A 12,519-nucleotide genomic window follows, 5' to 3' on the forward strand; every position below is an offset into this window, starting at 1 on the left:
TTTGTTGTTGTTGAGGAAGATTATGGAAATGCACTGCCTGGAAGTGCGGTCGAGACAGATTCACTTGAGGCATTCAAGATGGTGTGAACGAATGTTTGGAGAGAAATGATGCACAAGCATATGGGGAGAAAGCAGTAGATTGGCATTTGGTAATGATGCTCATTTGAAGTGCTGGTGCAGGCGCGATGAGCCAAATGACTGCCTTCTGTGCCATAACACCTCTGTGATTATGTGATGTATTTCTTTTTGTCAAGGCTCCAGATGGAATCCGAAAGTGCATTGTAGCTACAAACATTGCGGAGACGTCACTGACTGTGGATGGGATCATGTTTGTTGTTGATTCGGGATACTGCAAACTGAAAGTAAGAACATGTTAATGTGACACACATTACGGTATAATAGTTCCATTAAATTTAAAGGAACCCAAATATATTTCAACGAAAAGGAATAATTTGTTCGTGAAATTGCATTCATGAAAAATGCTGTCCAAAGGGGTAAATCCTACTAACTTCTAATAATTGGTACACGTTTGATTCAGTATGATGTATGATTTCCCTTAAAAATTAGCAAATCTCATAAAGGTTACAGACCTAGTGCCTGGTGATTCGGTGTTGGTTAGAGCATGTCTATTGGAGTACAGCATGAAATACAGAATTTGTTCTGTTTCACAAATTGAGGATAAGAATTTTGATTCTTTAAGGTAAGCTCCATTAGTGGTCAGATTATGTGCAGGAAATGTTAAGTGGAGAATGTTAGCTGGATATAAATTGTCCCATTGGGAACATCCAACAGGGGTTCATGAAGGATAGGTCATGTTTAACTAATTTGGTGGAATTCTTTGAGGACATTACTTGCATGGTGGACAATGGGGAACCTGTGGATGTGGTGTATCTGGATTTCCAGAAGGCATTTGACAAGGTGCCACACCAAAGGCTGCTACATAAGATAAAAGTTGCGCGGTATTACAGGTAATGTATTGGCATGGATAGAGGATTGATTGACCAGTAGAAAGCAAAGAGTAGAGGTAAATGGGTGTTTTTCTGGTTGGCGGTCAGTGGCTAGTGGTGTGCCTCAGGGATCAGTGTTGGGACTGCAATTGTTTACAATTTACATAGTCCTCAACTCCAAATCGTCCTAAGTGTGGTGTGTCAAAATTTGCAGATGACGCTAAGGTGAGTGATAGAGCAAAGTGTGCAGAAGACACTGAAAGTCTGCAGAGGGATATAGATAGTCTAAGTGAGTGGACAAAGGTCTGGCAGATGGAGTACAATGTTGATAAGTGTGAGGTCATCCATTTTGGTAGAAATAACAGGAAAATGGACTATGTTTTAAATGGTAAAAAAATTACAGCACGCTGCTGTGCAGAGGAACTTGGGTGTCCTTGTGCCTGAATCACTAAAAGTAGGATTGCAGGTGCAGCAGGTAGTTAAAAAGGCAAATGGAATTTTGTCTGCCATTGCTAGAGGGATGGAGTTTAAAAACAGGGAGGCTATGCTGCAGCTGTATAGGGTCCTGGTGAGGCCACACCTGGAGTACTGTGTGCAGTTTTGTTCTCCTTACTTGAGAAGGGATATACTAGCACTGGAGGGGGTGCAGAGGAGATTCACTCGATTGATTCCAGAGTTGAGAGGGTTGGATTATGAGGAGAGACTGAGTAAACTGGGATTATACTCATTGGAATTCAGAAGAATGAGGGTTGATCTTATAGAAACATATAAGATTATGAAACGAATAGATAAGGTGGAGGCAGGGAGGTATTTTCCGCTAGCAGGTGAAACTAAGACTAGAGGGCATCGCCTCAAAATAAAGGGAAGCAGATGTAGGACTGAGGTCAGGAGGAACTTCTTCACCCAAAGGGTTGTGAATCTGTGGAATTCCCTGCCCAGTGAAGCGGTTGAAGCTACCTTGCTGAATGTCTTTAAGGCAAGGCTAGATAAATTTTTGAACAGTAAAGGAATTAAGGGTTATGGTGAGTGGGCGGGTAAGTGGAGCTGAGTCTCAAAAAGATCAGCCATGATCTTATTAAATGGCGGGGCAGGCTCGAGGGGCTGGATGGCCTACTCCTGCTCCTAGTTCTTATGTTCTTATGTTATGTTAACACTCATTTCTGTAAAGGTCAGAGATAAATTAGAAATTCAGTTCTCCAGACATGTATGCAGATAATAGATGCTCATGAAAATTCATTTGTAGAAAAGAAATAACATTGCTTTCTTGGCTAAGGCATGAAATATGGTGAGAAAGGAAGATGACTTTTAAATGAATGCTGTTTGTTTATGCTAAACTTCTGCACAATTAATTTAAACGGAATATCACAGACAGGAAGACACCCTGTTAGGATATTGGTAGTGCAGTATAGTGTCCCCACCTCTGTACCAGGAGATCCAGGTTCAAATCCCACTTGTTCCAAAGGTGTGTAACAACATCTGTGAGCGGCTTGATTTGAAAATATCTACACTATCCTAATTTTAAGCCATCAATGGATTAGAACAAGAAACACTAAGACAAAACAAAAATTTATTTTTTGCTGTTATAAATACATATTGCCTGCCAGGTCATTTTGCTTCAGCGTTTCTGATCCTTTTCTGAACTTTCGAATAGGTTTTTAACCCTAGAATGGGAATGGATGCTCTTCAGATTTATCCAATCAGCCAGGCTAATGCCAATCAACGTGCAGGTCGAGCAGGGAGAACAGGTCCAGGCCAATGTTTTAGGTAAGAGCAAGTGATTTTCCACAATTTCTGTTCAGTGCATTTCCATCTCTTCTTTGAAAGACGTACAGTGACTACTCATGAAATGTGCTCACGTGTGAATGCTGAATGATGCCCACTCATAATTGTATAGCCTATTAACATCTGCACATGAATAGAGATCTTAGGTTGGTTCCCAAAATCTGTGGATCTTCTCTAGTTAGAAATCAGGGTTGAAAAAAAAATTTGCCAAGGCAGGACAAAAAGCTTTTCAAATGCTGCTTTGAATTTAAGGTATTTTTTGATTGGATTAAAACTACAATTAAAACTAACAACTTATGATTTATGATTTTAAAAAATGAAGATATAAACTAAAAAAAATGGAAAACTGCACAGAAAGGATTCATTTGCACTTGATTCCCCCAAATTAACTGTTTGTTACTGCCACTTGGTTTGCCCTCTGAAGTCTGACTTCTCTGACCTTCTGATCTACTAAGGTGCAGAATAATTTTGTAATTGGCACTGAGCACTGCAAGCATTAAAGAAATAGAAAGCAATTTTTTTACATTCACTTAAGACATTCAGTATTAATATAAGCCAAAAACTAAATGTACTCAAACCAGATTTCATGTGGATCAGTTTATTTTTGTGAACAGTACTAAATTTGCCAAGAAAAACTGTTGCTTCATGCAGCTATAAATTATAAAAGTTATGTATAAATAATATTTCAATGTATAAGTTAAAGAGATGTGCAATCACTTTCCTTTATATAGTAGATTTATTTTATTAAATTGCGCAGGCTGTACACACAGAGTGCATATAAAAATGAGATGCTGACCACCACTGTTCCTGAGATTCAGCGGACAAACTTGGCTAACGTAGTACTGCTGCTTAAATCGCTTGGTGTACAAGACCTACTCCAATTCCACTTTATGGACCCGCCACCTGAAGATAACATGCTGAATTCTATGTACCAACTCTGGATCCTGGGTGCCCTCGACAATACAGGTAATTGGGGGCAGGTATTTGGAAGTTTTCTTTTCTGAACCTAAGATTTTGAATCCGGGGATAAAATATTGGAATTATGGTTGGAAAAGAAATATTGTCAGTGAAATTATTTCAGAAATATTCAACACAATACAAGGTAAGGGGCAATGAAATAACATTCAGTCATTAAATCTTATTTTGTAATCTACAGCTCACTTAATCTAGTTTGTAACTGAATTTTGAATACCTTTGTAAATCTTACCTGATACAATGGATTAAATGGTTGGAGCCCTAAACCAGTGTGTGTTGTATATTGAGTTGGTTGGAAAGTCAAAATCTCACACTTGAGATCAACTGCTTCCACTACTATGGCTAGGACCTATGCAAAGATCCAAATAAGGTAACTGCAAATGTGTTGAATAGGGGATAATCTGCAAACATCTGTTCTGATTAAACAGTCACTGAGTTTTGGATTCACCAATTAAAGACTTTATTTTACAAGCATATGCTGAGAAGTACGCTTGGTAAAAGTCCACCAAGGTGTCTCCTTGATGTGAAGTCAGCATGACAATTTATCATCTTCATTCTCACATTTCAGTCAATGTTTTTAAGTTCTCACGTCATTGTCTATCCCAGCAGTTACATCACACATCCTCATCCATAAACAGAGCTATGCGTGTTCTACAGGTATCCATTTCATGTTCTCATAAGCTCTGGGATATTAGTAATCACTGTTAACCTACTTATTCCATTAACTCTGAGACTTAATTCAAGCTGTGAAGGTCCTTAAGATTTGATAGAATTCCTGTAGAATGTGTTGTAAATCCCATAATAGCTACAATATTGGCTACATTTCTCATCATGCTCAGAAAAGGTGCTCATAGCTATATTTGTGTATTCTAAGACTATTAGTATGCATTTAAATATCAGTCTTAAACAGTTGTATCAGTTCATCCCTCCTGTTGGCTCTGGCCACAAATCTGTGAGCCAGGAGGCTACTTACCTGGAAGTCCGGAGATCCTTCTGTAATATATGAGCATCACATCCCTAAACTTTCACAGTTAATCCTAGATCCTAATGATAGGCTGGAACTGATGTTTTCTGATGTCTGTGGCTAAGCACCTTTAAGGACAGTACCCCCGCCTTTTCTTGTTACTTGTTTGTTGGTCAGCCATTTCTGTCTCCAGCCACTGGCTTCTAGAAGCAAATACAAAATGGTTACCAAAAATATGATATCCACAAATCCTGCCACCACGTGGTGGTCTTTGTCTTCTACTGCTGCAGCTTGTGGTAAATGAAGGGGTTTACCAATGTTGCAAAGTTCATATACGTACTCTGGCAGAGGCATACCTCATAATGGACCATGTTGATATAGTCTCCTAGTTCACCTGTATTTCATGGAGTTTTGGCAACAATTGTCGATCAGTTCCTTGTGCTCAATCCAAACCTAGATTTCTGGCATAAATCAGAAGGTTGGGTTAGGGTCTCGCAGATTTTATCTGTATGGTAGCATCTTTACAATTCATTTGGGCAGAACATACCCACACCATATCCTTGAGTTGAGTAATTCACCAGTAGTTCCCTCGTTCGTGCTTCTAGATTAATCAAATTCGGGTCACTAACCTCCCTGTGCATATGTCTGGGTATGGCTCTGAATCAAATATCCCCCAATGTCCAACTGTGTTAAGTGAAATAAGTCCTCCGCCAGCATATAGAGTTAACCCTTTATTTTAGTCGTGCTTCTTGCAAAACTATGCCCATGAGTGTATATTTTGTCCCTCAGCCTGCAAGTTACAAGTCCTTAGTGCATCTTGGTTCATTGTGAGTTGTGATCATTTATACTTGAGGTTTGCTCTGAATTTAGAACCAAATTAGTGTAACTGAAATGCACTTTTTTTTGGCTCTTGTAGCTCGTTCCTCCAGAGCTTTACAATTCTCCTAGTCACCAATTAGCTGATTAAATATGTGCTCTGCCTAACCAATTAATTTTAGGATGGTAACTGCAGTTGGCTTTTAACTGTTCAACTTGTCGGTCAATCTTGATGTCTTTGGAGTAACATCATCATTGGGTCCCTTTCCTTATAATGTCCTTGGGAGACAATGTATCATTGGGATGCTGTTGACTTCTAATAACCACACGTTATAACACCTTACATCGGTGCATCCTAACCTGATGATGATATCAATTTATAATTCTGTGTTGACTGTATTGCCCTTCAAGTATCTTTTCCATGTGAAAGGAGGTAAATTGATCCATCCTGGTGAAATCTTAGTCAGTTCTACATTATCCCTTGTACCATTTGGGGCCTTTAGCAGCTGCCTCCTTTCTCCTCTTTGGGTGGTTGTTTGAACTGTCAGGATGCAGACATGGTGCTCTCGCCGATGTACACAGTGGGCACTTCTTCTATTAAAGCGTTACCAGGAGTGTGTTATCCATCACTGCTACCCCCGGCTGCTGTTAATCTGGTGTGGTTGAAGCAAAACAATTAAGAGCCTCTGATAACAAAAAGCGTCTGACTCTCCTGTTGTCAGAAACGGATGTGAGTCATACAAGCTCGAGCTAAGACCACTAGGAATGGTGTCACACCAAGTAGCATTTCTGGAAATTAAAATACCATACTCATCATTAAGAATTTCCTTTTATAATCTATTTTTACAGGATATAGCTGCACCAAACCTTTGGGTTAACAGTGTTGTTGTGTTTGATATTTAGTTGATATTTCCAAATAAGTAGATATTAATTACTCATGAAGTCACTCTGTGTCATAAAAGGGCCTTTTACCTTACTATCAATGTAATTAGGAGTGGGAGCTTCTGAGATAGTGACACCTGAACATCTCAATTTCTGATTTCTGTATGCACACTCATCCTTTGCCTTGGGAATCAATTCCAGCAACATGCTTTGTCTACTTTTCGGGTAGTGTCTTATGCTCCACAACCATTCTATCTCATTCACAAGCTCTGGACAAATTTTACACTCAAACGGATTATAAACAATACATCTTTAAAAATGAAAATCAAACATTTGTGACTTTGTTTGTTCTTTATCTTAGATGAGAACTTTTTTCGCCCTCAATGATTTGCTAAGTCGAGCTGCACATTTTGCATCTCAGAATCAGCTGACTGCTTACATCGGAAGGGTTCATCCTCTGGCATGAAATCTTAACCAGCTAATGGAGAGAATTAACCTTTCTGTTTTGTTCCGCCCTTTCGGAAAACAATCTCCATGCATTTGTGACATTTAATGTATTTTATTAATGAAAATTTTCCTGAACTAAAAGGAGCAAGGTTCTGTTTCAAACTCCAGATTGACTTTTCTGCCCCAACTTGTGGCTTGGTGGGAGTAGAAAGAACAATTTGTTTTCATAGAATCATAGAATCCTTACAGTGTAGACAGAGGCCTTTTGGCCCATCAAGTCTGCACCAACCTTCCAAAGAACATCCCATCCAGACACCACCACATTCCCTCCCCCCCCACCCCACTCTATCCCTGTAACACCACATTTACTATGGCTAATCCACCTAGCCTACACATCCATGGACACTGGCAATTTATCATGGCCAATCCACCTAATCTTTGGACTGGGAGGAAACTAGAGCACCCATTGCTGGAGTGTTGTCTGCTGAAAGAAGGGCTTGTCTCCTTGCACCTCGTCAGTTAACAGTATCTGTTGTCTTCCCAATTAGGCCTAATTCCAGAATTCTCTAAACACTATCTTAAATCCTCTAAACTCCAGCAAAGCCTTATCCCATTTCTCAGCATAGTGAAGTTCCCAGTCTACATCTCAGTCTTCCAGGGCAGGAGTCAGCCACTTGCTGTACTCGTGACCTTCGTCTTTAGACTCTTGAGTTGTGATTGCAATGTTTGTTTTCTTCTGTCGTTTAATCTCAGCCTGTTTGAACTCATTGTTTTAAGATGGAATGCGCATAATTTCACAATTGTTTTTTCACCCTTGCCTTAGGACTACTTATCCCACAACTCACCATGCTTATCTGAAGCTAATGTCAGAGCCCAGTCTTCCTTATACATTTGACCTTAGGTCTTATTATTTTAATTTGTCATGAATTTAAGGTATCTGGAATTCATTGCCTAAAAATGTGGTCGAGGCAGGAACCCTCAAGACATTTTTAGTAGTCCTTAGATGAGTACTTGAAACTACTTGGCATTCAAGATTACAGACTACATGCTGGAATATGGTATTAGATTAGATGGATGTTCGATGACCAGCATGGACACAACAGGCTGAAGGAGCCCTTTCATTGCTGCAAAAACTGTATAGTGAATGAATCTTTGAGTCCCCAGCTGAAATTTCAGTCTGCTTTGGCTGATGTCCTGCTTGCAATCTGATGGCTTGCTCTCTGGGAAATGGTCTCCCTGCTTTATGCTACAGGGCTAGGAAACAGTCCCTCCCATTTCACCCTACCAGCTCCCACTCTCTAGGAAACAGATTTACCTGCTTTATCTCACTGGGCAAGGAAATGTCCCTCTGCTTTTATGCTACCAGTTATTTTGCTATGAAACTGTCTTCCCCATTTTAGTCCTCAACCGTTCATTCATCAGTATGTTTCAATTTGTCCTGGAATTACATTTTTTTTTCTCTTGTTTATTCGAGGAACTAACCAGCAATTGTGGATCTACACGATCTCTAGTCACTGCATCCACAGACCAATTTCCTGATCCTTAACTTGGCTCATTAATGTGTGTTCAAAATGGACATTGGATGGTAAAATTAATGTACTCAACTTTGATGTCAGAGTTGATCTTGTGTCACCAATTGACATTGACGACCCTGGTTGCAGTGTCAAATTGTTGTGGTGGCTTAGCAGCCATTTTGAGTATTGGACTCTGCCATCACAGATTTTCTTTTACAAGCAAATACTAGAAGATACACTGGGAAAAGTTCACCAAGGTCTCCGTTGATACAAAGTTAGCGTGATAATTCATAGTCTTAATTTGACTATCTTAGGTTTTCAGTCACATATCCTTACCAGTAAGCAAGGCAATGCATGCTGTGCATTTAAATATCGATCTTAATTAATTGTCTCACTTCTCTACCATTGGATCTCGGTCATGTTCCTTTGCCATCATTGTGGCAAAATATACATTTTGTGGTGTTCCAAAGTGTCCTTGGAATGTTGATGAGTGGCTGTTTATTTGCTACAGTCCTGTGGTAATGGATGTGCTAAAATTGTCAGATTGAGAATGATCGGATTTTGTCCAAAATATATTGAACGAAAGGCAGGATATATCTCTTGTGCTATGGCTGTCTCTTGCTCACTTGCTCACTCGCTCTCTTGATCTTGCTCTCTCTGTTTTTTGCTCTTGTTGTGCAGTGGTGTGTCCCTACCTCTGGGCCAGGAGGCCAGGGTTCAAGACCCATCCCCTCCAGAGATGTGTAATAACATCTCTGGACAAGTTAATTAGGGCAAAAAAAATCCATGTCCAGAATAGTGAATCATTTATATAGTGAATCATCTGATGACATGGTTATACATATGATCTTGCTTTTCATGTTGATAAATGCTGAAATATGCTGTTGAAATAAGTTTCTCAAGCTACTGAATTGTTTCCTGCAGCTACTGAAATAGTGACAAAAGTAGGACACTCATTGGCTAGAAGTACAAATTAAGGATGTCAAGCTTCTTGAAGGCCAGTGCAGCTGTAACTATCCAGTTGAATGGTGAGCAATCCAGTGCACTCCTGATTAATGTTGTAGATTTGAGGTCAGGAGATAAAACCCCTTATTACATCATGGTATGCTTTATGCATTTCTAACTGGAACTGATGAACTGAGCAAAAATGAGCGCAAATCTGCATCTGTTCCTGCTCAGTGATACAGATGTTTACATGCTAACAATGAATGCTACCACATTATCCAATCAAGCTTAGTTTTAAATATTTTGATAATTAGAAATGTAAATGAATTTACTGATGAGATTGTATAATTGGTCTTTTGATCTAGCCAATTTATTTTTGACCAGTATGAACAAATGAAAATCTAATTTTATTTAATATTTCAAATATTTTGTACTATTTTTGTCTGTATAGGCAGTCTGACTCCAACTGGAAGGTTGATGGTAGAATTCCCACTAGATCCTGCTCTCTCAAAGATGTTGATAGTATCATGTGACATGAGCTGCAGTGCTGATGTCCTTATCATTGTCTCAATGCTTTCAGTGCCTGCCATTTTCTATCGACCAAAGGTATGTGCAAAGCTTATTTACTGATATTTTTTGTTCCCATGATGAAGAATGCCACTGGGAATTGCGAGCGTCACAGAATCTGTAACAATCTAGTGTTAAATTGTCATTTTTCATTAGAATAGAATTATTGTTTATCCCGTGGTATTCTCTCCCTCTTCCTAGAGAAAAGATGCGTAGGTTCCATGTAATAAAAGATCCACAATGTTACAGTTCCAGCCAGGAGTTTGTGGTGTGGATGCAGTTTTACTTTGCATCATTAAATGGCACAGTAGGATGCAGAATTACTTTCCATAAGATTTTTGTTAAGATTGTGGCACTCAGCAAAATGCTGGCATGTTCCTGCCTTAATAAATTATTCGATAAGTCAGATTAAGGAATAAAAACCCAAGTAATAGTTAGCCCTGAATAATTTTATTTAAGAATTAATGATTTTTGTTTTAATAGAATTTCAAATCCTTCCACCTCCATAATATTTGAATATTCCAAACAACCCCAGTAAAATGCTGGTCCAGCTTGCAAAGCCCACACCTCAATAGATGCTGGTTTATTAGTTACTCAATCCTCTTTCCATACTAATATACAACCTCCAACACCATGGGCTTTTATGTTATTAATCAGTAACATGTATTGTATCATACACCTTAAATAAAATTAAACATGTATAAAGTATGTGACATCTACTGCTTCCCCTTTATCTGTCTTGCTCGCTACCCACCTCAAAAAATAATAAATTTGTTAGGCATGATTTTCCCATCATGAAGCCTTGCTGACTGCATGTTCATTTTATGTATTTCTAAATGCTCTGCAATTACATCCTTTATAATAGACTCTAATATTTTCCTGATAACAGATGTTAAGCTAACTGGCCTGTACATACCTGTTTTATGTCTCTATCCCTACCTAAATAAAAGGTATTGCATTGTCAGTTTTCTAATCCTCTGGGTCTTTTTCAGAATCTAAGGATTCTTGGAAGATTACTACCAGTGAATCCACTCTCTCTGCAGCTACTTCTTCGATTTCCCAGAATGTACCATTAGATCCAGGGAATGCATTGGTCTTCAGCCCCAGTAGTTTCCCTAACATTTTTTCCTGTAGTGATATTTGCTGTATTTATTTCCTGTCCTCCTTTTGCCCCTTAATTATTTTAGTATTTTTGGATTGCTGTCAGTGTCTTGTAATGCGTCCTCTGCCATATCCTGGCTTCCCCAGATGTTCTCAAAGAGGCAATTGTTAACATTTGTCTCTCTCGACCTGAGTATTACTTACAAGTTTACCCTTAACATTTATCATTTCTCTCTTTCTTTTTTTGGTTGTCTTTTGTTGGTTTGTTAAAAACTTTTCAACCCTCTGATTTACCCCATATGTCTTTTAATTTGATGCTATCCTTAACTTCCCTGTTTTACCATGGTTGGTTTATCTCCTTCCAAGATTCATTCTTCTCACTGGGAAGTATCTTTGCTGTGAACCATGATTTACCTCTGTAACACCTGCCATTGTTCCTCAACTGAGTTTGCTACTGAACTCCCTTCTCAATCCACTCCAGATATCTCTGCCTTCCCTCTTTTATAATTATCCTTATTTATGTTTAGCAAATTTGTTTCCGAGATGTGTTCTTCCCTCTCAAACTGAATGCTAAATCCTACCGTGTTATGGTCACTGTCATCTTGGGGATCTTTTACTCTGGCATCATTGATTAAACCTGCTTCATTACACATCAATTACATCCAAAATAGACTGAACCCTAGTTGAATCAACAACTTTTTTTTTTATTCATTCATGGGATGAGGGCATTGCTGGTTAGGCCATCATTTATTGCCTATTCCTAATTGCCCAGAGGGCAGTTAAGAGCCTACCACATTGCCGTGGCTCTGGAGTCACATGTAAGCCAGACCAGGTAAGGATGGCAGTTTCCTTCCCTAAAGGACATTAGTGAACCTTATGGATTTTGCCAACAATCGACAGTGAATGCATGGTCATCGTGTTAGACTCTTAATTTCAGATTTTTATTGAATTCAAATTCCACCATCTGCCATGGCAGGGCAAGATTTGGACCCAGGTTCCCAGAACGTTTCCTAGGTCTCTGGATTAAAAATGCACCAATAATATTACTAGGCCATCAACTGCCCCTACAGAGGAAACTGCTCCAAATACATTATGCATTCCTGTTTGTGGTTATCTCAGCCATTCTGAGACTCCCAATCTATAAGAAGAATAAAGTCATCCATGATTGATGTATGCCTTTTTTACATACCCTCATTATCTCCTGATTTACTCTATGTTCCACCATATAGCTACTGTTGGGGGCCTATAGACTGTTTCTCCCAGTGTCGTCTTCCCTTGTCTTTATCACCGCCCATATGGATTTACATCTTCTGATCCAAGATCATTTCTTAGTATCATTCTTAATCCATCACATACTAACAGTAATATTCTACCACAGTATTCTCCCATCATTTTGAAAAATCACATGCCCCTGAAGATTTAGTTCCCAGCTTTGAATTCCTTGTAACCATTGTCTCCACAATGGCTATAAGATCATATCCATCAATCTGTATTTGTGCTGATAATTCATTTATTTTGTTCCAACTAAATGTATTCAAGTACGGGAGTGGCTAATTTAACCTATTTACTATTTTCCCCC

At 38.9% G+C, this 12,519-nt stretch overlaps 1 protein-coding gene across 1 annotated transcript in view; it reads left to right on the plus strand.

Moving 5' to 3' along the window:
• The window catches only part of LOC109912907 (pre-mRNA-splicing factor ATP-dependent RNA helicase PRP16), a gene marked incomplete at its 3' end in the record, with an annotated part of 22,353 nt that extends 12,475 nt beyond the window's left edge, over nt 1-9,878 (plus strand). The window contains exons 3-6 of the mRNA XM_048592775.1: nt 255-362; nt 2,599-2,711; nt 3,487-3,695; nt 9,724-9,878. Coding sequence (XP_048448732.1) covers nt 255-362; nt 2,599-2,711; nt 3,487-3,695; nt 9,724-9,878 — 585 coding nt within the window. The remainder of the gene's footprint in view (nt 1-254; nt 363-2,598; nt 2,712-3,486; nt 3,696-9,723) is intronic.
• Nucleotides 9,879-12,519: the final 2,641 nt, after the last annotated feature.

Source organism: Rhincodon typus, unplaced genomic scaffold, assembly GCF_021869965.1.
Source record: "Rhincodon typus isolate 14 unplaced genomic scaffold, sRhiTyp1.1 hic_rhity00001779, whole genome shotgun sequence".
In the NCBI taxonomy this organism is placed as follows: domain Eukaryota; kingdom Metazoa; phylum Chordata; class Chondrichthyes; order Orectolobiformes; family Rhincodontidae; genus Rhincodon; species Rhincodon typus.